Below are 27007 nucleotides of genomic sequence, written 5' to 3'. Positions count from 1 at the left end.
GTCTCACGGAGCTGCCAGCACCCTGGGGTCCCCTGAAGGTGAGACCCAGCAAGACACATGCAGGTCTGAGGCTCCCACTCTCCGGCTGGCAGAACCCAGAGATGGGAGCACACTGAAGTGTCCTTCAGGGCGTCTTCACCCCATGAGAGGGCTGGGAGCTTTGGGAGTTTGTAGCTGGCAGGAGTGAGGGCCCAGTCTCCTATCTCTGATGCATCCTTGGCCAAGTCCTGTCCCTCAGCCTGCAGGGCCTATTGCGGTCACCAGGTGAATCTGTGTTCCCTTAGTCTGGGAGCCCCAGGCAGGCAGCGCCCCCTGCCAACGACTTCAGGGCACCTGGAAGTGGAGGCTGAGAGGTCTCCCACTTCGCAGAGCTGGGCTCTGACCCACAGGCCTCCTCCTTGGCTCAGCCGGTCTGTCGGGTTCCTGGGCTGCAGATCAGGGAACAAACATGGGCAGCTCTGCTCTGCTCTGCCTACAGAGAGGTGTCCAGTGAATGCAGGTTCCAGACAAAAGGTGGAGCCTGGCATCCTGCCCTGCGTGTGCTCCAGCCTGCTGCTGCCTGGGGAAACTGAGTCACAGCAAGGCTCGAGGTTGTTTCTCAGACCACACCAGCCTCTGAAGTTCCCCTGACCTCCCAATCTTGACGACGGACAGTGAGAAGAGGTTTCCAGGCCGCCTGCCACAGGTTCTGGCTTGGCCTGGGTTGGGGTAAGTCTCTGGGATGCTGTCCTCAAAGCCCCATCAGGAGGCTGTGTCAGGGACCCAGAGGCCTGACCTGGGACCCTCCCTGTGCTACCAGGCTGCCGTTGGGGTCAGGAGGGCAGGGAGGGCAGCCACATGTACAGTGGGAGACATCAAGTAACACTGTCAGTTAGCACACCCAACACCCACACGACAGCCACACCCCTCTGCCCTGAGGGGGCTGCAGGTGGGCAGAGCCTCTTCTGTCTTGTTCACCCTGAGCCCGGAGCTGCGCACAGGACAGGTTCAGAGAGCCAAACCAGGAACAAATAGATGAACGAAGGAAGGGGCCAGGGCAGCAGGTCCCCACCCACACCCTGAACCCTAAGGGTAGGACACAGAGGCTGGCGACAGGCTGGCCCCAGGATCCTCTAAGTGACAAGAACCCTTGGCCACTGCTGATTGCACCGAGGCAGGGACAGGGATGGTGGGGCTGGGGCTGCCTGGCCCTTTAAGAGGGCAGTTCTGCCGGCCACCCTGAATGCTCCCTCCCCCAGCCACTGGAGAAGGGATCCCGTTTCTTAGCAACAGGAAGCTCTTGGTTGACAGTGTCACCCAGGCGACTGGGAGCCGCGTCCTGCTCTGGGACTGAGCCACTGGAGCTGCCCCGCTGACCGCACTTGGCTGACCTGCAACCAGCTGGCCACCCCCCTCACTCCCCTGGCCCTGGTGGGCGGCTGGCACCATGGCGCAGACGGACATACTCCTGACCAAACAGCCGGCCCCACAGACAGTGCCGCCCTGCGAGCTGCGCGCCAAAGAGTACGACGTGGCCCGCAACACAGGCGCCTACACGTCCTCCGGGCTGGCCACCGCAGGCTTCCGCACCGCCAAGTACCTGCTGGAGGAGTGGTTCCAGAACTGCTATGCTCGCTACCACCAGGCCTTCGCGGACCGCGACCAGTCGGAGCGGCAGCGGCATGAGAGCCAGCAGCTGGCGTCGGAGACCCAGGCTCTGGCGCAGCGCACGCAGCAAGACTCCACGCGCAGGGTTGGCGAGCGACTGCAGGACATGCACGGCTGGAAGTCGGAGCTGCAGCGCGAGGTGGAAGCACTGGTTGCGGAGACCGACCTGCTGCTGGCCCAGAAGCAGCGGCTGGAGCGCGCCCTGGACGCCACGGAGGTGCCCTTCTCCATCGCCACTGACAACCTGCAGTGTCGTGAGCGCCGCCAGCACCCCAACCTCGTGCGCGACTGTGTGGAGACGGAATTGTTGAAGGTGCCAGCAGCCTTGGGTAGCCGGGACTTGTGGGCTCAGAGAGGAGGGGCCCTGGCAGTTCATGTGGACAAGCAAGGTGGCTGCTGCAGGCATGCGGTAGCCCAGCCCTCTGCACTTGGGAACCCTGAGTCCCGAAACCTGGCCCCTTCGTGACAGACCAGAAGGCAGCTTTGCCCCGGAGGGCCCCTGACTCCCAAGCAGTTGTTCTTCTTCTGGGCTCCTCTCCTCCAGTCCCTTTGAGTGCTGGCACAGTCATCCTCACCCTGGGCTCCCTGAACTGAGCCACAAGGCACCTCCCCAAAGACCATCCCTGGCTGGGACAGCTGTTCCCGAGGTGGAAACCCAGGCCTGAGCTAGCACTGCGGGTGTGGACAGCTAGGGTGGGGTGGGCTGGGAGCCACCGCTCCCATTCATCCTACCCAGAGCCTGGGCCACAAAGATCTGCACCCGCAGGTCCCCTCTCCTCCATGTCCCATGTAACTTCCGAATCCAGCCCAGCTTGTCTGTGGGGCAGCCTCATAGGGTGAGAAAGTAACTCAGTCCTGGCCCTGATGCTGGCTCTGGAGAATTCTCTGATCTCTCAGAGCCTGGGGCCTCCCTGAGAACCACTGCAAGCCTGTAGACATTCATGAAGGATGTGGGGTGGGGGCAGCTGTTCTCCTGCCACACCCCCAAGCTCAGACAAGAACCCTTGAGTTCATCCCTCCCTTCATGCCTTCCCTCCTCCCTCCCTTCCCCAGACCCCTCACCCTGCACCCTCTCAGTGCCTCAACTCCTACAGCTCCCGAAAACCCTCTGCCTGCACCAAGGGCACCTGCCCAGTAATGGAGAAACTGACAGTGCAGGAAGAGGCAAACCCAGGGACAGAGGGGCACAGGACTCGGGCCCTGGCACACACGGAGGTAGCTGGTGGTCGAGGCAAAGACCCCAATCACAGGGAAAAGGCTTGTTCCTACACACAGAAAATTAAACTGGTCAGGCAGTAAGAAGAAACACAGGATCCTGCTCCTGTTCTTGCTGTGAGGATGGCGTTTCCCAGCACAGATCCCTGAGGGGCAGCCTGGGCGGGCATCTGGGACCCTAGAGTTTGGTTCCTCAGGGGCTGTTCAGGCACCACGGACAGACCAATGTTCCTGGGTGCACTGAGTGAGCAGCAATGATGACTCCTAAAGCCTGGGGTGTGGGAACTGCTGCTGAGGGACCTTCCCAGCAGCCCATGGAAGGCCCTGCAGCAAAACACCCCACTTACAATGCACCAAGGAGGATGCCCAAAAGCCCAGGATAAACCCATTGAGAGAGCAGAACTTGCACAGTCAGAGCTCAGGCCCCAGCACTCAGCTTCTTCTGGTGGCTCAGGTGTTGACCAAGGCTGGCAGCAGCTGGGCCTGCTGGGATCCTCACCAGGGACGGGCTCTGGTGCTCAGGGCGTCTCCTTCCTCAGGAAGCTGAGCTTATCCGGAACATTCAGGAGCTGCTGAAGAGAACCATCATGCAAGCAGTGAGCCAGATCCGGTGGGTCCAGGGCTGCCCAAGGGATGACTCCTGACCCCACCCACGGTTGGTCCTGGGGCAAGGCATTGAACGACAGGACCCTGAGGCCCAGGGCAGGGGCTGCCCCAGGTCCCAGTGGGAGTGCAGGGCTAGGTGGGGGAGGTTCCGGCCCAGCCTGAGGTTGACTGGCCAGAGCCCAGTCCCACATCTGCTCTGCAGCCCCCCAGTCTGGGCGGCTGCTCCTGGTCACTGCTGAGCATGAGGACTGCCCAGGATAGGCTGGCCCAGAGTTCCCTCCTGAAGCGGGCATTGGGGCCCAGCCTGCAGCAGGGACAGTCCCCAGCAGGGCCCTCCCTGGGCACATACCAAGGCCCTGCCCCACCTTGCCCCAGACTGAACCGGGAGCACAAGGAGACCTGCGAGATGGACTGGTCAGACAAGGTGGAGGCCTACAACATCGACGAGACCTGCGGGCGCCACCACAGCCAGAGCACCCAGGTGCAGGCTCATCCTCACTCCACTGCCTTCCAAGAGAGGTGGGCCCCAGCTCTGCCCCTGTGCTTGCCCTGGCTGTGGACTTGCCTCCCTCCACCTGGGGGCCTCAGCGGGGCTGCTTCCCCCAGCCTGGCCCGGAGGCCCTCGCCCCCGAGGGCACTTGGGCAACTTTCTACCCCGGCATGAGCAAGCGAGCAAGACCCCCTCAAGTGCCCAGCGCGTGCACAGCCAGGTCGCGGGGAGGCAGGACAGGGTGGGGTCAGGTCAGCGCCAGGCGCCGGCAGGACTGCGTTTCCGTCCACGGCCAGCAGAGGGCGCGCGACCACCGCCCACTTGAGCGCAGCAAACTCCGGGGTGCAGGAAGGGGACCCGGGCGCTGGGTACTAGGGAAGGGGGGCTACGGGGGCCGGAGGTGCTGCAGAGGGGGCCTTGGGGGCGGCGGTGCTGGGAACGGGATCGCGGGGACGCGAGGGGACTAAGCGCCCGAGGTGGGTCGGGTGTGGGGGGACTCAGGGGAGTTGTGGGCCGGGGGGCACTGGAGGACAGGGAGCCTGGGGGACTGGGCTTCGTGGGGCAGCACGGGGTGCATCGGAGTCCATGCGGGTCCTCCAGGAGCACGGGGCGCGGACAAGGCATGGGGGCGCGGCAGGACCCCCGGCCTTGGGCAGAGCCTCCCCCGCATCCCCTGGCTGTCCCCCGCCCCGCAGCGCCTCCACCCCAGAGACCTGGGCCAAGTTCACGCAGGACAATCTGTGCCGCGCCCAGCGCGAGCGCCTGGCCTCGGCCAACCTGCGGGTGCTGGTGGACTGCATCCTTCGCGACACTTCCGAGGACCTGCGGCTGCAGTGCGACGCTGTGAACCTGGCCTTCGGGCGCCGCTGCGAGGAGCTGGAGGACGCGCGGCACAAGCTGCAGCAGCACCTGCACAAGGTGGGGCGCCCTGAACCCCCAAGATGGCTCCCGCGCCTGCCCACCACTCTGCCCCCGCATCACCTGGCCTGGGCCTTCAGCACCGCTCTCCTCTGCCCCACTTACCCCGAGGGACCCCAGAAGCAAGTGCCACCTCTCCGTAAACCTGTGTAAAACCAGGCGACACGGTATGATGGGCGGGTGTTGCCACCCCCATGACTGAACAGGAGGAGCTGTGTTGAGGATGGAGGCAGCAGGTGGTCTGGGGAGCACTGACCTCCCAGGGGTCCCCGAGAGTCCTAGCCTGGCAGGCAGGACTCTGATCTAGGGTCTCAGCGTGGCCTTTACCGCCTCTGAGTGCCCAGTCCTTGAGCAGGGTTCAGGTCCTGGTGACGACCAAGGATGGGAGTTCTTGGACCAGAGCTAAGGGGCAACAGGCTGCCTGACTCTTCCAGAGCCCGCTGGGGGCCCCGTGCACATTGTTCCTTCATTCATGCCTCCCCGGGGCCACTGGTCAGGACTGCCCTCTGGACACGGCCCCAGGACCTGGGCAGGACCAGCCTGGTATCAGCATTCCATATGCCTGAGCATGGGGGCACAGGCCCAAGGGCACTGTCCTGTCTGCAGACGCTGCGGGAAATCACAGATCAGGAGCACAACGTGGCAGCACTGAAGCAGGCCATCAAGGACAAGGAGGCCCCTTTGCGCGTCGCCCAGACCCGGCTGTACCTGCGCTCGCGCCGGCCCAACGTGGAGCTGTGCCGCGATGCAGCCCAGTTCAGGTGCTGCCTGTGCCTCTGAGGCAGTCCCGGGTGGCCCGGTCCACCACCTCCCTGCTACTCTCTGATCTCAGCCTCCAATAAACACCCCAACCCCCCACACACATCCCCCGCAGGTGCTGAGAGGGGAGGGAGACTTTGGGGCCACACGCAAGCACACCTTAAACACACAGATACAGACGTGACCCTGGGCAGGTGATGGGTGGGGAGCTCCCAGTGCCAGGGACCTGTGCCCACGTGGTCTCACCCCACCCTGTGCTGCCTCATCTTCCTGGGAGGAAGCTCCTGCAGACAAGGTGAGCTCCAGGAGGCCACAGGGCCAGAGGCCAGGCAGGGCCGTTCCCTGCTGCCCTGAGGGTGCTGTCCACACCTCTGGTGGAAAGTACGACCTACGCTCGGGCTCCAGGCATAGATGAGCTGTCCTTTTGTTTCCCTTGTTAACAGATGCGCGGCGGCCCCTGCTAAGCCTAAGTACCTTTCTTCCCTGCCCCTCGGTTCCTTCAAGGAACTGGGGGCCTCCCTCCATTAAACATCAGGAATGGAAAGAACCGAGCCTGGTGGGCTAAGGGCAGGTCCTGTCCTGCCAGGGTCGAGATCCCATGCGGGTCACTCATTCGCACTCGCCCGCGCTCCCTGGGAGGACCCTCGTCATTTGTGCTCTGCCCTAGGGCCACTTTCCTGGTGGGGTTCCCTTAGGGGTCCTTTCGTGGAGTCTTCCCAGGACCTCCTGCCAGCTCCCATTGGGAGTTTTGGGTTCCTTGCACCCCCGAAGGTGCATACTTCTGCCCTCCCCAGCCACGGCTCATACTCCCCAACACCCTCAGGCTGGTGAGCGAGGTGGAGGAGCTGAACATGTCCCTCGCAGCACTGCGGGAGAAGCTTCTAGAAGCAGAGCAGTCCCTGCGCAACCTCGAGGACACCCACATGAGCCTGGAGAAGGACATCACCGCCATGACCAACAGTCTCTTCATCGACCGCCAGAAGTGCATGGCCCATCGTACTCGCTACCCCACCCTCCTGCAGCTGGCTGGCTACCAGTGAGCCGCTGCCACGGTGCTTCCCCGCCAAGTCCCCAAATAAACAGCACGTTAGCTTTCTGCACGGAGTGTGTGTGCCCGGTGGGACCTCGAGTTGCCATCCATCTGAACTGGCCTTTGGGTCCCCTATGAGGCTGGCTCTGCCTACGGACTCATCATCCCAATGGTGGGAGATGAGGGGTTAGAGCCACCAGGAATCCCTGTGCCTCAGAGGACAGGACGTGCCCAAGTGGGGACTGGGGCTCCACAGCACAGCTCAGGGGTGGGCGCAGACCATGTGTCCAGCCCAGAGCCAGGCCATCCAGCTCCCCTTCCCCACTTCCCCACCAGTGCTGGCTCCTCCATTCCTTCACCAGGATCTTACGGCCTTGGGACATCTTTGGGACCTCTGCATCTCCCCAACTCCTCCCCCTGCACCTCCAGGCCCCCAGCCTCAGCTCACATACCCCTATGGACAGGGCACTTACTCTACTAGAGGCTCATCCAGCTGCTGGGTGCACCTGCTGGGGTGATCCTCCAGGCAGGCCCCACCCAGAAGCACCTGCTTCAGCATCCCCTCTCTGTCCCCAGTGACAGTGCATACCCCAGCTCAGCCCAGCCCAGACCAGCCCAGCTCAGTGCCCAGGACCCCTGAGGCTCAGATGGACAGATCGGCAGGGGTACATGGAGCTCCCTTCTGCACCCCCCAGGATGGACCCACCCGGAGAGCATGTGGGTGGGAGTGCCATCTCCAAGATCCAGGCCCACAGGGCTCTTGTCTCAGCCTGGAGGGGACCGGGAGGTAACAGCCCCTTCCCCCCAATCAACCAGAAGGACACCTAGTTGGGCAGTTCTGTGAGCTGGGTGGGGTCAGCCAGGTGGAAGTTGCTGCTGGCGGTTGCTGGGAGGAGAGGCATCCACTGCCTTTCACGTGGGGATAACTCAGACCGCTCTTCCCCACCTGCTGAGACCCCTCCAGAGGCCACTGCTGAGGAGGAAAAACACCACTGCCATTCACTGGGGGAGGTGACAATGTTGACTGCAGGCAGTTGCCTGGGGGTGGAGCCTTCTTGGGAATCCTACTCAGCCTGGATGGGGAGAAATCTGGGAGAGGCTGTGTGTGAGCAGGCAGGGCAGGGAGGGCTTCCTGAGGCGAGAACCTGGCTTTCACCACACAGGCCAAGGCACAGGGGCTGGGACCAGGGAAGGAGGTGTCTGGGCTGGGCCTTTCGCTTTATCTTGAGCTCTGGTTCACTGCAATAAGCTCATTGCTAACCGGGCCCAGCCCTCCCCAGCTCCAAACCTGACTGCCAGGCAGCAAGGATTCTTCTGCCCACCTGGCCACTCTCAGAGACACAGACCCAGACCCTGGAGGGTGGGCCCGAAAGCTTCCAAGACCTTCTCTCCAGTGCAGATTCAGGGGAAATGACACCTCCCATCACTATGGAAGCCATGCTACTTGTCGCAAGCCACCAGTCATGACAGTGATACCCAGGCCCACTCTTATTCTCTGGGGTGCCATTTAAATTTGCCCTGGATGCTGTTACCATGGGGCTTTGACAGCCAGGAGCAGAGGCAACGGGACATAGCAGCCAAGCCTCACCTGGGGGCTGCAGACAGTTTGTTTCCTGTCCATGTAACTTCTCAAAGCTGCTCCAGGACACCAGGCAAGGGCTGAGGCAATGACCTGCCCAGGGAACACCAAAGAATCATCTCCCTGCAATCACCCCCAGCACAGGGGAAACCTGGAGTGAGGCAGCTGCTGGTGAACTCAAAGGCCCCTAAACTGGGGGAGGTTGTTGGGTGGGGACTTCACTCCCTGCCACCCTGGACACGACGGCCAGGGAGGGGTCAGATGTGTGTGGGTGGTGGCTGCAGAGCCCTCCCTGCCTGCTGCAGTGGGATGCAGGTGGTCCAACACCATCCTGGGCCTGGTCAGCCCTGGGGTCAGCCTCAGCACTGTAGCGAGGAATCCCCCAGGAGAGCCAGGAACCTTCATGGGAGGTGGGTGGGGGCAAGGCCCCCACATGCTGTGCCCACTCCAGCCCCAGAGGGAGCTGCTGGCGCTGTCTCCCCTTGAGCAGCAGCACTTCTCCGGACTCTAGGGAAGTAGCCATTAAGAGGCCCAAGAGACAATGGCTCCCTCCATGCAGGCCCCACACTCAGGCTCCCATTATCGCCCAGACCCAGGTGGCACTGCCCAGCCCTGTCGGGTCCCCATCAGGTTCAGGGCCTCCTTGTCCCACCCTGGAGGCAGTGGCTGAGGGAGAGCTGAGTGCAGGGGGTTCCAGGGGAGGGGATCTGGGAGAAGTGTTTCATCTCTGATGCCAGATGGTGGCACCAGGCTGGGAGGCGCCGAGCTAGGTGCCATCCTGAGCACATGGCAGATTTTAACTCCTTCAGGCCTCATGACAGCCTCACTATCACGTGCATTTTACAGCAGGGAAAACTGAGACCTGAGGGTTCTGGAACCCACTGTGCTCCCACCCCAGGGACAGGTTGATTCAGGGAAGGCTAATGACAGCAGTGATGGAAGTCACTCCCAGCTAGAGAGAGGCCAATGCCCCTGGCCTGCAAGCTTCATGACTCGGTGCAGAGCCATCCCCTGGGGCTGCTGGGCCAGAACCCTAAGGGCCATCTCATGCTGAATTCCCTGCTGACCTCCAGACTGTCCAACCCCCACCCCTGAGGCCATCTGGACACCAGTAGCTGCTGCTAACCTACAGGCCCCTCTGTGGAGTCCCTGTTGACCTGGCCTGGAGCTCCTACCCATGGTGGAGATCAGCTGTGGCTTGCTCCAGGAAGCGCCTGGAACTCCTGGGGATTGGGAGAGTGGCTGGGGGTGATTCAGGCCTCCACAGTGGGCAGGAAGGTGGACACCCACCCTGGACTGTTCTGAGGCCCCTCTCTCCACAGTGGGCCCACACCCCAGCCACCCTGGGCTTCTAGCACAAGGATAAAGAAAGCTACAGCAGCTCTTGCCTGGAAGAGACTGTGGTACGTCCCATCCTCTGCAGTTCAGGGAGGGAGGGGTTGCTGGGGGCTGCTGGTCCGTGGCTGTTACTGACCGGGTCGGGTGGGAATGGAGAGGACCAGGCCCTGCCATCTGAGGGGTGCAGGTGGGATGTGCCCCAGCTGCAGCATGGCCCTCTCCCAACCCCAGCCTATCCTAACCCTCAGTGACCCCACACCCTACAGTCAGCACTGTGTTCTGTCCTCTGCAGAATCCAGTGGAGCCTGGACACAGCTGGCCCCCTCCGTGTTGGGGTCACCCTCGGCTGTCCCATGTCGGGGTTCCCTCATCTGCCCCTGCGTGCAGTGGTTCCTAGAAATCACTCTCACAGGCATCAGATGCATGGCTCAAGGTCGGCGCCAGTGCCCCTGGTGTAGTACCCGCTGTCCAGCCCACACCGGCCATCCTGGCTGGCTGCAGGGGAGGCTGCGATAATAGGATCCTTACTCCTTCAGGCCCCCACTTCCCTCTCCCACACAGCCTGGCCGCTGGGCTGGGGCACATGGGTTGCCTGCCTTGTGCTAAAAATGGAACCCCAGACTTTCTGGGTTTAGTAATACAATCCTGACCCTCCAGGGCCCTCCCCGTTTTCTGGGAACACCCCAAACATCTTCCGCGGGAAAAACTGGACACATGAACCCAGGCATCCAGGAGCCCAAGGTCTGGTGCCCAGGGAGGGAAGGGCTTGCCAAGGCTCCTCCCCCAGTGCTCAGCACCCCTGCCACCACCCCACTGCACAGTCGGGGAGATGCTGCGGGGTGTCCATTGGGAGCCCCTCCCAGAGACACAAGGTACAGCAGCACTTTCCTGTCACCATGGCGACGCTGCAGCCATGAGCGACCAGGGCTGTGTCTGTCCAGGAGACGCTGTTCTGCCCCTCACACTCACCCTCCCCTCTCCCTGCCCACCCTACTCCGGCCTAGCCCGGGGACCCCGAGCCACAGGGGTTCAGCCACCAGCCCCGCCAGCTGCCTGCCCAAACAGATGCTCCCCAGGCCACCGAGACCGGAGGAACTCAAGGAAGTTCTTCCCCGGCCATTTGACCACCCCCCTCAGCCTCCCTCCACCCTGCCCTGCACTTGGGAGTCTCTGTGACCCATCCCCCACACGAGGAACTCACGGGAACGCCCCTCTTTTCGGGGCAGCTCTGCTGGCATCAGGGAGCACTGAGCGAAGCACATGGAGTGGGGAGTGGGGCCCCCATGGCTGTGCCCCAGCAGCGCCCCCCACCTTCCACCACAGGGGATGCTCCCAGACACTTCTGAGCTGCCATGGGTGCCCATTTCACAGGTAGGGAAACCAAGGCTCAGATCCAGGGAGCTGCAGTATGTGCGCGTCCAACCGGCTTCCTCCACAAGCCCCACGAGCCCAGGGGCAACAGTGGGGAGCCCCTGCCCTGCCTGCGCCCACCCTGCCACAGGCCCACAGGCTCCCCCTGGGGATGTGGCTGCCCACCTGCGAAGCTGTGTCCTCATCACCCAGGTCTGAGCCGTGCAGAGCTGGTTCCAGTGGCCGCAGGCGCCACAGTTGCAGAGCTGGAAGAAGCAAGGATCCTCCCCAAGAGTCTGCAGAGGGAGCGCATTTCCACCCACACCTTGATTTTGGACTTGTGGCCTCCAGAACTGTGAGAGAATAAATTCCTGATGTTGTAAGCCGTCATCACAGCAGCGCCCGGACACTAAGATAGCTCAGTCCGTCCAGGTTCCTCTCTCTGTCTGTTGTTGTTCTAGGTTTTTCTGAGATGGGGCCCGGCTGTGTCCCTCAGGCTGAAGTGCTGTGGCACAATCATAGCTCACTGTAATCTCCATCTCCTGGGCTCAAGTCATCCTCTTGCCTCAGCCTCCCCCAACAGCTGGGACTGCAGGCAGTGTTGCCATGCCTGGCCAACTTTTAAATTAGGTAACCCTTCCCAATAACTTTCACGATTAGTTAGCATCTTCTACATTCTTAATTATCTTCCCCTTTTTAATACAAACACATGCCCATTAAATAAGCAAAAGAGGAAAAAATATTTAATCATCCAAAGCCCTACCATCTACTTACCAGAGAGATAATAATGGCACAGGGATATACTGCCAAATTACACTCACTTTTAGTAATTCAAAGCAATAGAAACATAGAAAAGTTTTCAATTTATTCTTCTTAGATTTCTAATCAAGAAAACCTATTTTCTATACTAAAGCAACTATATACAAAGGGAAAAGACATACTTATGATGCAAAGGGATGAACCGGAGTCCTAATGTTACAACGGGCTGGTAGTCATTTATGTGTCATCACTGAGGTATTTTCAGAAAATAGCCATGGTTCCCAGAACTTTAAAAAGCAGAACGATCCACTCTTAGATACTTTAAACTCAGATAATAAGACATCTAACCCTTAACTAGTTGTTATGCACTATATGTGAATCAAACCTTATAATACTAATTTCCTCAATTACTTCTCACAGACAGTACCCAACCTCACATCACCATGATCTTTGACACAAATGTCAATGTTTTATTGTAAATTGTAACAGACTATCTACATAGAATACTCGTGATTTACAACTTGAGATTGTCAGCCCAGCCAGTAACCTGTGTAGCACTGAGTTCAAATTCCAGAATAAGGACCCAGATTCCCTCACCATCCAGCAGAGCTCAAGTGAGCTACACAGCCTGGGAGGGAAGTGCAGAGTAATTAAAAGGTGGTAAGCAGGTAGTACTAGAGTCAGATGAGTTGTTGACAGGTTATTCTAAAAGCACTGAGAAAAGAAAATTGCTGCAGTATTCCAGGTAAGCTCATTTGGTCTGTAAAAGGACAGTGCCAAGGATATAGAAAAGATCAAGGAATTTCAGAAGGTAAACCGGATGTGATTACAGTACAGGGGAACAGAAGGCTGCTTCCCCCAGGGACTGTCTTTCCCAGGCTTGCCCAGCAGCCCCGGCAACTGACATGTATACATATACTTGTTCTTTGCCATCTGATCACACTAGAAATGCCTGAAAATAAACCAGTTCTGGTATTAGTACAAACGCCGTGACTAGTGTCCTGAGGACCCCTTTGGTTGATCTCATTATCCCTGCTTCAGCCAACATTACATCTGAATATTAACTGAAAAAAGATTTCAAGAATGGCAAAACGAGGCAGGGAGAGAGATTTTAGGATGTCACTGCTGTGTGGGTAAGAGATAAGAAATAAATGTCTTCCTCAAGTTTACCATCAAAAAGTGCTACACATTATTTGCAAGTATTTTCTTCCATCTTGTGGGTTGTCTTCACTTTCTTGACGGTGTCCTTGGAAGTGCAAACATGTTTCATTTGGATGAAATCCAGTTCAATTTTTATCCTTGTTGCTGGTGTCATATTTAAGAAAGCTTTGCCAAATCCAAGGTCATGACAATTTACTCCTATGTTTGCTTCTCGGGATTTTATAGTTTTAGTCCTTACATTAATGTGGATTAGCTCAAAATAGATCCATTTGATCCACTTTTTGCCAACTGAAAGTATCTACTAACAAAAACCCATATGATATATAATTCCATTTATATGAAACATACAGAATAGGGAATTCAGAGGCAGAAAGATTGGTGATTGCCAGCATTACAACTGCAGGGCTGCAGGTGACGGATGTGGAGAGATAGAATTGAAAGCTAAAGGGCACAGGAGGCAGGGTGTTGGGGTCCATGCCTATACTCCTAGCTACTAGGGAGACTGAGGTGGGAGGATCCCTTGAGTCCAGGAGTTCAAGGCCGCACTAAGCTATGATTATACCACTGCACTCCAGCCTGGGCTGGTCGACTGGGCAAGACCCCATCTCTTAAAAAAAGAAGTAAAAAAAAAATCATAAAATAAGGTAAAGGGCACAGGATTTGATTTGTTTTTTTTGAAGTGGAAAAACAATTCTAAAACTGGAGTGTTGGTTACCACCATCTGTGAATATACTAGAAACCAGTGAACAGTATACTTCGAGTGGGTGAATTACATGGTATGTGAATTACCAATAAAGGTGTTCTGGAAATCCTAATATTGGCTGTGCTGTAACTGCAGCAAAGTACCGCAGGGCAATAATCACGGAGCCAACCCTCCCATTATAGTATGACACAGGAAAACTTAAAACTGCACTTAGGATCAAGCTAGATGCAGAGCGTATTAGCACAGCAAAAAATAAACGACGACACTAAAGACTCGTTCTTCAAGGATTACGGAATTTAAGTGCTGAAAAGGAGAGTACAACTCCTGGTTTTTTTAAAAAAGGTAAGAATTCATAACTTAGTCACTTGTAAAATTCTGGATTACTAAGAGATTTTCAAATGTAATTTAAAAGAAAACACACAACCAAGACAATAATGAAAATCTACAGATAAATTTACTATTACCTGTAGCTTCTGAACATACAGACAAAAGTCCATCTTCTGTCACTACTTTAAACAAAGGTCTGACTCCTTATGTATCTCTGCCCAGGAACACTTTCTTATTGGTAGAATCCAGTAACACAAATGCAAACACACCATCCAACATACAAATTGTTTGCTCAATTCCTCCTTTGTCATAAAGATGAAGGGTTATCTCCCCATCTACCTTGATCGGGAATTCAAATTGAAAATGGTGTTGCACCTGAGGAGGCAAGAGTAAAACCAAAACGTTACAGACTCCTTGTGCATTCACTAGTAATTTTTTATTGCAAAGTTGCTTCAGTATTTCTGGAGCTCTAAAATCATTTCATGCACTTTGGTGATTTGGGAGAATCATAGCCTTATCAAACTACGTTTGGCTTCAACTCATAATCCTGCAAATTCTGTTCAACATGAAGCTGAACCCATGAAAGTTTTAGTTGCAGTCTGATAAACAGAATATAATGGGAATGTACCAGAATAGTAACCTGTGGAGGAATGGAAATGCATATTATATACATATTATGTATGTGATACATATATATTTATATACATGCAGATTGAGTATCCCTTATCTGAAATGTTTGGAACATGAAGTGTTTCAGGTTATGGAATTTTTTTGGATTTGGAATATTTGTATCTATGTGAGATATCTTGGGGATGAGACCCAAGTCTAAACATGAAATTCACTTATGTTTCATATATCTTATACACATAGCCTAAAGGTAATCTTATATAATATTTCAAATAATTTTGTGCATGAAACAAAGTTTGTGTGCATGGAACCATCAGAAAGCAAAGGTGTCACTATCTCAGCTACCATGTGGAAAATCTGTGGCTGTCTGACATCACTGACCATCATTTCTGACTCTGGATTTATATGCTACTGATGGGCAATCATTTTCACACACTTATTCACACATAAGCAAAAAATATGACATACTGTTAATACAGGAAAAAATAATAAGCAACTGAAAGGCTGGGTGCGGTGGCTCAAGCCTGTAATCCCAGCACTTTGGGAGGCCGAGACGGGCGGATCACGAGGTCAGAAGATCGAGACCATCCGGGCTAACGCGGTGAAACCCCATCTCTATTAAAAAATAAAAAATAAAAAAAAAACTAGCCGGGCGAGGTGGCGGGCGCCTGTAGTCCCAGCTACTCGAGAGGCTGAGGCAGGAGAATGGCATAAACGCAGGAGGCGGAGCTTGCAGTGAGCTGAGATCGTGCCACTGCACTCCAGCCTGGGCGAGAGAGCGAGACTCCGTCTCAAAAAAAAAAAAAAATAATAATAATAATAATAATAATAAGCAACATAATAGCATCACCAGAATAGCTGCATCAGTGGTTAAACAGCTGTACAAACAATGGCAGGCTTTCAGGCTCCACCTTCAAGGCTGTGTTTTGATTAAAAGGTACTGTACATTGTATTTTTTTCTTTTTTTTAGGTGAGAAGAAATATTAGCAGAGTCGAGCAACTAGGAGGTGGGTCCTCTGAGGCTGAGGAGGCATTCTGCCAGATGGCTTTTTAGAATGTTTCTCCAGAGTCATCTGCCTCATTATCAATGGCTTTTGTCTTGGAAGTCTCTCTTTAATTTTATAAAGTGACGTGACTTCTTGTTCTGTTAGGAATGCAGGTAGCTCTAGTCCTTCAATATCTCCATCACACATTTTCACCATGTCGTCTATACCTCTACACTACAGTCTAATTTCTCCAACAGCTTGACTTTCTGTGTTACAAATGTTTCTACTTTTCCTTACCATTGCTGCTCGTAGGGATATCTACAGGCCTTTATGACATTTTCAGTATGTTAACACCACAGAGTAGAGAATAAGCAAAAATACACAACGGGTAATGCACTTAGGTCCCATCCGTGGGGATCCTGCCGTTAGCGTGTCCAGCTTGCACATGTACCATTCTATTACCCTTTGTGGGTGTGCTTGCATGGGGGAATCTGAGCATGTGCAGAAAAGTTATACTGCAGCTGCAGGGGGCTGAGAGGGTCTTTTTTCACTAGAGAATGCCAAATAAACTGTGTGTTGTACACCTGCATTTTGACTGTGACATCAAAATCCACATGTAGTGTCATGTCAGTGCTCCAAAAGTTTCAGATTTTGGAGCATTTCAAATTTCAGATTTTCAGATTCGGGATGCTCAACCTCTAAATTTAAGTTAAGATAATAGGTTGCCTGGTTGCCATGACACTAAAAAACGTGTCTTCTGCAACTGTAAGCTTTTGGTTTGAGAGGACAGTATTGGCTAAGAAGTTCCTCCAGTTCAGCTTCCAAGACCTAGCTATGCAAATGGAAAGCAAAGGGACATCATCTGTCATCGTTCCCTGAAAAATAAATGGCTCCATCACAAACACAGATACATGATCCAAAACAAAGCTGCTGGTCCTCACGGGTGGACGACAACGCCCAGTGCTTCCACCACTGCAGTAGCAGTAAAGCTGCTTCTCACTGATAGATAAAATGATGTTGGCGCTTTTTATTCGTCTGCAGGCCCCAAAGGAACAGCAAAGGGACTGTCTGCCACTGCATGCAGAGTAAGAAGGTTTGATTAGGCTACTCTCCAATTCTGACACTCTCCACCATCACTGGCAAACTGGGAGGATGAAGAGTCCTTGATGTCTTCCTCTTTGTCTGTCATACTCACATTTTTGGCTGACATTAGAGAAAGAAGGGGTTTAAATCAGGTGGAAAGCCTAGGTGAAGTTTAAAACATGTTTCCAAATTTCAAAAAGTAACCCTATTATGTGTGTGCATGACCCGTAAATGTGCTTCACACTCCATCCAGATCACTCCATCCTTTGTGAACCTTCTGTCTGTAAGCCCTCAGTGAACTGTCTGAAAATGGGCTTTGCTTCCAGTGGCTATCAAGCCAGTGCCTGGTCACCCCTCTCAGCTCTATCAGGGATGATGTGTAACTGGCAGGTGGGGTCTGGAAACAGTCTTCTGCGGACTGTTCTGGGCTGAACTGCCTAGAGGGTAAGTGACCATAACGCATTTGGTGATATTAGCAAGCAGCAGTTTCACAAATCTACCTTGCCCACCTCTTCAGCCTCAACTTTGCAGGTAATTTATTTTAAAAAGAGAAGGGTCCTTTGGGTAACGGATGTATCACTTCCTACTCTCTGAAACCAAACTCCGATGCTACATCTTAGATAAAAGCCCTCAAATCTGGCCTCCTGAAGTCATGCTGTCATTTGACTTGGCTGCAGGCCCCTGATATTCCCCTGCAGGGAGAGGCGCCTGCTCTTTGCCCCCGCCTTTACCCCATTCCTATTCTCTTTCACTCAGTCTCCCTCCACTTCCAGCACTCCTCTGGCTGTATTTTATCAGTAGTAGTAAACTTTATTTTTATCAAAAAGGGGGTGGGGGGATTTTTGAGCTTATGTTTCAGAATATTTTATATAAGCCTAAAATATACATCCTGTTCATCAGACAGATTTATAGCTGCCCCAACTACATAAGCTTAGACGCTTGGTAGAAGCAATGGAACAAACTTCTCTAGTTTTACAAATAAAACATTGACTAATTTAGAATAGAAATTAATTGTTTTCAAAATAGTTAACGTCTTATAACTTTTTAAAGCCAAGCCGATGATGCCGTAATGCCTCCTGCCGTTCTGATGTATCTGACACCGACCTGAGGTAGAAAGAGAAAAGTGTTAATACTCTATCTACTTCCCACTAGCAGGAAATTCCATTCTTGCCTTTCCTTTTCACCATTTCATCTACAATCACCTAGAAAAATGATGTCTGGTGCATATTAGGCCCTTACTAAAGGAATAAAGAAATGTATGGGCCGGGCGCGGTGGCTCAAGCCTGTAATCCCAGCACTTTGGGAGGCCGAGACGGGTGGATCGCGAGGTCAGGAGATCGAGACCATCCTGGCTAACACGGCGAAACCCCGTCTCTACTAAAAAATACAAAAAACTAGCCGGGCGAGTTGGCGGGTGCCTGTAGTCCCAGCTACTTGGGAGGCTGAGGCAGGAGAATGGCGTAAACCCGGGAGGCGGAGCTTGCAGTGAGCTGAGATCCGGCCACTGCACTCCAGCCTGGGCGACAGAGCGAGACTCCGTCTCAAAAAAAAAAAAAAAAAAAAAAAAAAAAAAAAAAAAAGAAATGTATGAAAGGAATTTCTTGAATAACTATTTTAAAACTTTTTAAATGAGAAGACTCTTATTAAGAGTGTTCCTGTGAGCAGGCAACAAACAATGACAAAAGCTATTCTTCAGAGATAAAAATGTCCAAAACGTGGTTAGGATAAATCTCTATCAATGCATGACAGGTGTCTATCAAGAAGTCTCAACATCATACCAAGCAACGTCACAAGCAAACGCGTGAACCTTTAATGAAATCTGGCTCAAAACAAACAAAAACCAGCTATAAAAATATTCTTGGTAGCACTTTGAGAGGCCAAGGTGAGCAGATTGCCTGAGCTCAGAAGTCCCAGACCATCCTGGGCCCTGTCTTTACTAAAATACAAAAAATTAGCCAGGCATGGTGACAGGTGGGCCTGTCGTCCCAGCTACTCAGGAGGCTGAGACAGGAGAATCGCTTGAACCCGGGAGGCAGAGGTTGCAGTGAGCCGAGACCACAACACTGCACTCCAACCTGGGTGACAGAGTTGAGACTCTGTCTCAAAAAAAAAAAAAAAAAGATATTCTCCAGACACTTAGGGAAATTTAAGTATAAACTGGATATTAGGTGGCATTATGGATTCTTGGTTTTTTTGTTGTTGTTGCTTGTTTGTTTGTTTTTTGAGACGGAGTCTTGCTGTGTCTCCCAGGCTGGAGTGCAGTGGCTCAGTCTCGGCTCACTGTAAGCTCTGCCTCACGGGTTCACACCATTCTCCTGCCTCAGCCTCCCAAGTAGCTGGGACTACAGGCGCCGCCACCACAACCAGCTAATTTTTTTATTTTTGTATTTTTAGTGGAGATGGGGTTTCACCATGTTAACCAGGATGGTCTCAAACTCCTGACCTCGTTATCTGCTCGCCTCAGCCTCCCAAAGTACTGGGATTACAGGCATGAGCCACTGCGCCTGGCCAGGTGGTATTATGGATTCTTAGGTTTAATAATGGTATTGATGTTATGTAGGAAAATGTCCTTATTCTTTGGAGATAAATGCTTATATATTTAGGAGTGTTACAAAATCTGCACCATATTCTCAAATGGTTTGGCAAAAAACTGTGTGCATGTGTGTGTGTGTGTGTGTGTGTATGTGTGTGTGTGTGTATGTGTGTGTGTGTATATATATGTGTGTATGTAGAAAGAAAAAGGAAGCAAATATGGCAAAACATTAATGATTATTCAATCTAGGTGCTCACTATTCTGTTCTTTTCTGTATGTTAGAATTTTTTTCAAAACGAAAAGCTAGGGAGAAGAAGAAAAAATTCTAAGAGTCAAAGAAACAGAACTGTAATCCCCATTTTTATCACTTTTTTTGTGACCAGGTCATTTCACTCACCATTTTATTCATCAGTTCCCTGTCTACATACTTAAAGCAAATGAGATAACAAACAAAGAATGCTTTGCGAAGTAAAAAGCATGATACAGAATATCTAATCTCATTGTAACCAACAAGCTCTGAAGTTTAATTGCATGCAGATATCTGGTTTCTTTTTACTTACCTTCTTATGGTTGTAGATTTCACCATTGTAATAGAGCCACAAATATGGATATTTCTTCACTCGAATTGGCTGCATTCCAAACAGCGGGTCAACTACCACCAACCGCTGAAATCCAAAGCAGCAGTTGGTGTACCATTGACATTCTCAAAACGGAATGCATCTGGACCCCTGTGTGCATCTTCATAGCACTCAGACACTCAACAGAAAGGCAGTCGGCGCTGCCAACCAGGGCCCAAATGCCACACATGGTGCAATGAAGCTATATGCTCCCTATGGAGAGAAAAGCAGACAAATAGATATTCAATATCCAGTCCAAGTCTGCATTAAATCTTGATTGCAGAAACATGCATAAACCACTTCAAAGACTAAAATGTAAACCATCTTTTCTATAGCGATTTCCCATTAGGTTGGCAGGCATACGGGAGTAGAAGGTGATTTAATTTACTGACAAGCATTCAGAAAAGATAGTGACCTCTACATTCAACCAACTACAGCAGCTTAGCACCCAGCCAAAGCCTGCATCTCTCCCACCTTAAGATTTAGTGGTTGGCTAGAGTTAGCAGCATCCAGGCCACCTCTATCTCTGCATTCTAAGTTTGCTTCCAAGATAAAGATACAAATGCAGGCTGGCTCCAACCTAGCCAGAGATCCCAGCCCCACTCTCTGCATCCCAAAATCCTCAAAGATCCGAGAGACTTTCCAGATTTCTACAGTCTCCTTTCAGGTTCCCTTGACAGTTAAATGCCCTGTCTTTACCTCAACTAGCTGCAGGTAGAATATAATGGGTACAACAGAAAATCATACTGCTGTAAGTGTGATATGAAGATACACAGCTCTTTTAAGCATTTCATTATATTATATCTAGCTTACTTCTAAGTGATTTATTCAGATGTGACTGAAGAAAGGCTACAGGAAAAAAGCAATTTAATTCGATAAATTATCAATGATAAACAAATTATTTGGCTATAACAAATTAAACATTACAGCCAAATTATTTGGCTATAAAAAATTAAACATTTTAAGTTGACAGAAGATACAAAATGTTCACTATCAAAATGTCATAACTGACAAAAATGTTCTCAAATATTTCTGTCTCAAACTTGCATTGTTCAGTAAGGAAGCAAAGTAGGTGGGACACATACAGCAACAACATCCCTCAGAAAACAACTTGGCGCATTCCTAAAACCCAGTAAGCAAATAAACCATCCTCACATATGTTAATTACCTTCCAATTTCAAATTCTCAACTGGGAAATAAAGGGTTATTTTATTTGGCTGCTGCCAGCTCACAATGACTGTTTTTATTAAAACGTCTCTGACTTGAAAAATATTTGGTGTTTTCCAAAAAACTGCAAATTGCAGCAAATGGCCAGGTAATTTGGGATAAACACCCTACGGAAAAAATATATACTCAAGTTGCATAAGTCACTTTGAGCAATCCTTTGAGGATATTTCGTTTACCTTTAAATGCACCACAGGTTTAGCTGGCTTTTCCGGAAAACCAGAAGCAAATCATGTATGATTATAATGAAAACCATCTCAAGCAATTTGGAAATGAAGTACCACATGTTCTATGCTGTCCCTTCCATACACTTGACCAAATAGCCTAAAACAAATTGTTTACTTTGAGATTTAATGGGAAAATTCCATGATATTTAAATGGGATGACTACTAATAAGCCATCTGCCTTTGACTCTACACCAGTTACAAGTGGGTTAGGAAAGTGCTTTGAAAATCAAGTGTGTTCAGCAGGGAATCATTTACCTAAGTCTTCTTAATGCTGCTTAGTGAATATTAAGCCAGAGATAGTAAATACATGCTAACCATGAAACTGAAGGGGAAAGAGGGAGAACAAAGAGGCATGTAAAGTACACTTACATTTTCTAGTAGGAAAAAGGCAATTAAAACTATCACCTATTATTTTTATTGGAATCAGTCTTATAGGAGGGCATACTTCCTTCTGTCGCTACCTGTTCTCAATATTTTTTCTTATTTCTTCCTAAACTTCTGGAGCAGTGCTGTCCAATAAATATGTGAGCCACATGTGTAATTTTAAATGTACTAGTAGCCCCATTAGAAGAAAAAGGTGAAATTATTTTTAAATATACTTAACTCAATATGTCCCAAATAGTAATCATAGTAATAATCATTTTAACATGTAATCAATATAAAAAATTATTAAGCAGATATTTTACATTGTTCTTCCTACTCCAACGACAAAATCCAGTGTATTTAACACAACGCATCTCAACCAGGACCAGCCAGCATTTCACGTTCTCAACAGTTACAGGTGGCTATGCCTACTGAATTGGACACCGCAGCTTCAGTGCATTTAATTTCTGTTCCACTCAGTGCTACTTAAAACTTCACCCTCTCACCTGACATTTATGTTAAGATCTCAGTAAGTAACCAACTACAGGCAGTTTCAAGCCCTACTTTACCTCTAATTCCTCTCACAGCAATGCAATGTATCATGATTTAAAATTAAAAACAAAAAAAAAAAATCTGTTGTTAAATTATTAGTCAAGCACCCAGGGCAATGCACAGTAAAGAAATAATGCAGGCCATGGGCCAAGATGAAAACTGTCCTTTTATTTAAAGCTATAACAATAATCTGAAGCCAGCCCCGTAAAATGACATCCACTGAAAAAGGCAAGCTAGTTCTTTTGCCTCTTTCTGTACTTGGCCTCCTGTGTCTGTAAACAGCCTCTTCTCGGCAGGCAGGGATTGCTCAGAAAGTCACTTGTTGAGTCTTGCAGTTTACAGACGGGGAGGAGAATGGCCAGAGCTGGCGTAGGGGTGAGAGGGGAGGAGGCAAGGGGAGGGGCCAGGTGAGGATGGGGACAGTTGAAGGGGAGTTCAAAACCAGCCCGGGCAACATGGTGAGACCCAACCTCTGCCCGCCCCCCACCCAACCATGTCTGGTCTCACTAACATACAAACACATACAAATTAAATTTAATTTAAAAATTAAAAATTTGTTTTAAAAGTGAAATATTTACATGGACTATGTATATATTCATTTTGTAGAACTATAGATCCCGTGGAACTGGGAACTCTTTACTCTTCCAACACAACATTTATTTAGCCACAAATAAAAGAAGACCAGTGATGCACCCTGTACACAAAAAAATAAGAAAACATTGCTTAGGCTGGGGTAGGGGTGGGGGAAGAGATCTAAAAAATTAAAATTTTACTGGGAAGGACCACTAATTACAATCGTTAGAGCAATTACTGCTTTAAAGTAGTTAAGAACAGAGCACGACAAACCCAGAGAAGAACCAGATATGATTCAGAGTAGAGGTCACAGAACAGATGGTATCTGAGCCCAGACCGATAAAATAACATCAATAAGGGCATTCACGGCCATTCATTATCTCTTAACTGCAATGCATTTTGTGTAAGTTATTTCTACTCTTCATACCAACCATGGAAAATAATAATGATTCTTCTCTTTTGAAGTTAAGGAAGTGGTAAGTGGTCTAAGAAGATAAATTAACGTACCAACCCCAAACAGCTCAAGGTCAGTGACTCAGGAATGCCCGAGTCTCCCCAAAAGGTTGCTCAGCAGGCAGACGAGGTAGAGAGAGCCCTTCCAGGAAGTGACAGTGAGATGGAAAAGGTCTCAGTGTGTCTCTGAGAACAACAGAAACCAGTCCGTAGACCAAGTGGGAAAAGCCACGGAAGAGGCAGGGATTTCCTCTTAGGAGAGCAAGAATAAACAGCAGGGCCGAGGGAAGCCATGGAAAACGGGCAGAATACCATGCATTTAGCGAGAAAAAAAACAACTTTTACCTTAGACAAGGGGAAGGAATGGTGGCGGTCTAGGTAAGCCTAGAACAAGAGGAAAGGGCAGCAGAGAAAAAATAAACAAAATGTAGTACTCAGGGTTCTCCAGAGGGACGCAACCAATAGGATACACGTATACGTAAAAGGAAGTTTATTAGAGAGAACTGGCTCACAGTTACAAGGCAAAGTCCCACAATAGGCTGTCTGCCAGCTAGGGTAAGAGAGAAGCTAGTAGTGGCTCAGTCCAAGTCCAAAAGCCTCAAAACCAGGCAAGCCCGCAGTGCAGTCTTCAGTCTGAGGCCGAGGGCCTGAGAGCCTGGGGGAAGCTGCTGGCGCAAGTCCCAGAGTCCAAAGGCATAAGAACCTGGAGTCTGATGTCCAAGGGCGGGAAGGAGAGAAGCAAGCGTCCTGCACGGGAAGAAGAAAAAAAAGAGAGCCAGAAGCTTCAGCTAGCAAGGTTATCCCACCTTCCTCCGCCTGCTTTGTTCTATACAGTGCAGGGTGTGTACACCCCTTCTGTGATATTGTTCCTAACATCCATGGGAAGAAAGGGTGATATTACTCCCAATAGCGCATGGGGGTGTACACCCCCTGTGATATTATTCCTAGTATGCACAGGCAGAGAAAGGATGACATTACTCCCAATATCGCAGAGGGTGTACTCCCCGCCTTGTGATATGGTTCCTAATATTTAGGGGATAGTGGATGATATTACTCCCAATATCGCAGGGGGTGTACACCCCCCGTGGCATTGTTCCTAATATCCAGGGGAGGGAGAGGCTATTACTGTCAATATCGCAGGGGTGTACACCCCTTCTGTGATATTGTTGCTAAGATCTAGGTGGGGAGAGGATGATGTTACTGTCAATATTGCAAGGGGTGTATACACCCTCGTGGTATTGTTCCTAATATCCAGGCAGGGGAGAGGCTATTACTGTCAATATCGCAGGGGTGTACACCCCTTCTGTGATATTGTTGCTAAGATCTAGGTGGGGAGAGGATGATGTTACTGTCAATATTGCAAGGGGTGTATACACCCTCGTGGTATTGTTCCTAATATCCAGGCAGGGGAGAGGCTATTACTGTCAATATCGCAGGGGTGTACACCCCTTCTGTGATACTGTTGCTAAGATCTAGGTGGGGAGAGGATGATGTTACTGTCAATATTGCAAGGGGTGTATACACCCTCGTGGTATTGTTCCTAATATCCAGGCAGGGGAGAGGCTATTACTGTCAATATCGCAGGGGTGTACACCCCTTCTGTGATATTGTTCCTAATATCTAGGTGGGGAGAGGATGATGTTACTGTCAATATTGCAAGGGGTGTATACACCCTCGTGGTATTGTTCCTAATATCCAGGCAGGGGAGAGGCTATTACTGTCAATATCGCAGGGGTGTACACCCCTTCTGTGATATTGTTGCTAAGATCTAGGTGGGGAGAGGATGATGTTACTGTCAATATTGCAAGGGGTGTATACACCCTCGTGGTACTGTTCCTAATATCCAGGCAGGGGAGAGGCTATTACTGTCAATATCGCAGGGGTGTACACCCCTTCTGTGATATTGTTGCTAAGATCTAGGTGGGGAGAGGATGATGTTACTGTCAATATTGCAAGGGGTGTATACACCCTCGTGGTATTGTTCCTAATATCCAGGCAGGGGAGAGGCTATTACTGTCAATATCGCAGGGGTGTACACCCCTTCTGTGATATTGTTGCTAAGATCTAGGTGGGGAGAGGATGATGTTACTGTCAATATTGCAAGGGGTGTATACACCCTCGTGGTACTGTTCCTAATATCCAGGCAGGGGAGAGGCTATTACTGTCAATATCGCAGGGGTGTACACCCCTTCTGTGATATTGTTGCTAAGATCTAGGTGGGGAGAGGATGATGTTACTGTCAATATTGCAAGGGGTGTACACCCCCCGTGGTATTGTTCCTAATATCCAGGGGAGGGAAAGGATATTACTGTCAATATCGCAGGGGTGTACACCCCTTCTGTGATATTGTTGCTAAGATCTAGGTGGGGAGAGGATGATGTTACTGTCAATATTGCAAGGGGTGTATACACCCTCGTGGTATTGTTCCTAATATCCAGGCAGGGGAGAGGCTATTACTGTCAATATCGCAGGGGTGTACACCCCTTCTGTGATATTGTTGCTAAGATCTAGGTGGGGAGAGGATGATGTTACTGTCAATATTGCAAGGGGTGTATACACCCTCGTGGTATTGTTCCTAATATCCAGGCAGGGGAGAGGCTATTACTGTCAATATCGCAGGGGTGTACACCCCTTCTGTGATATTGTTGCTAAGATCTAGGTGGGGAGAGGATGATGTTACTGTCAATATTGCAAGGGGTGTATACACCCTCGTGGTACTGTTCCTAATATCCAGGCAGGGGAGAGGCTATTACTGTCAATATCGCAGGGGTGTACACCCCTTCTGTGATATTGTTGCTAAGATCTAGGTGGGGAGAGGATGATGTTACTGTCAATATTGCAAGGGGTGTATACACCCTCGTGGTATTGTTCCTAATATCCAGGCAGGGGAGAGGCTATTACTGTCAATATCGCAGGGGTGTACACCCCTTCTGTGATATTGTTCCTAATATCTAGGTGGGGAGAGGATGATGTTACTGTCAATATTGCAAGGGGTGTATACACCCTCGTGGTACTGTTCCTAATATCCAGGCAGGGGAGAGGCTATTACTGTCAATATCGCAGGGGTGTACACCCCTTCTGTGATATTGTTGCTAAGATCTAGGTGGGGAGAGGATGATGTTACTGTCAATATTGCAAGGGGTGTATACACCCTCGTGGTATTGTTCCTAATATCCAGGCAGGGGAGAGGCTATTACTGTCAATATCGCAGGGGGTGTACACCCCTTCTGTGATATTGTTCGTAATATCCAGGTGGGGAGAGGATCATATCACTTTCAATATCGCAGGTAGTGTACACCCCCCGTGGTATTGTTCCTAATATCCAGGGGCGGGGAGAAGATATTACTATCAATATCACAGGGGATGTACACCCCTTCTGTGATATTGTTCCTAATATCCAGGGGGGAGAGGATCATATCACTTTCAATATCGCCGAGTGTGATATTGTTCCTAGTATTTAGGGGACAGTGGGTGATATTACTATGCACAGTTGCTCTGGAATAAAACTGGGAAATAAGCATATTTTTAGATTCTTAATGTTTTACACACTGTAGCAGTCCACAGCACCATTGCATACTTATTTTTCTACTAAAATACCTTGGTAGAAAATCTCAGTAGAGATCAGGCTTGTCCTTCATACATAAACTAATCAAGTAGGAAAGTGCAAATGAGACCTATCCTGTGATATTGTTCTTAGTATCCAAGGAAGGATATTACTCTGCATATTGAAGAGGTTGTACACCCCCCTGCGTGATATTGCTCCTAATATCCAGGGGAAAGAGAACAACATTACACCCAATATCACAAGGGGTGTACATCCCCCCTTTTTTATTACTTTGGGATAATAAAATAATATTACCCCAAATATTGCAAGTCATGTACACCTT

The 27007-nt window shown here is 50.5% G+C and overlaps 1 protein-coding gene across 1 annotated transcript; it reads left to right on the top strand.

The window, feature by feature from the left end:
• The first annotated feature begins 1426 nt into the window (after positions 1-1426).
• On the top strand, positions 1427-6735 carry TEKT4 (tektin 4). Its single transcript, XM_010371998.1, has 6 exons — positions 1427-1960; positions 3402-3472; positions 3844-3987; positions 4654-4876; positions 5483-5637; positions 6459-6735. Exons 1-6 carry the CDS (start codon positions 1427-1429, stop codon positions 6673-6675), a joined length of 1344 nt encoding a protein of 447 aa, XP_010370300.1. The 3' UTR covers positions 6676-6735.
• The last annotated feature ends 20272 nt before the right edge of the window (positions 6736-27007 follow it).

Source organism: Rhinopithecus roxellana, chromosome 16, assembly GCF_007565055.1.
Source record: "Rhinopithecus roxellana isolate Shanxi Qingling chromosome 16, ASM756505v1, whole genome shotgun sequence".
In the NCBI taxonomy this organism is placed as follows: Eukaryota; Metazoa; Chordata; class Mammalia; order Primates; family Cercopithecidae; genus Rhinopithecus; species Rhinopithecus roxellana.
The sequence above is the reverse complement of the archived record's forward strand: the minus strand, read 5'-3'. Positions and strand labels throughout refer to the sequence as shown.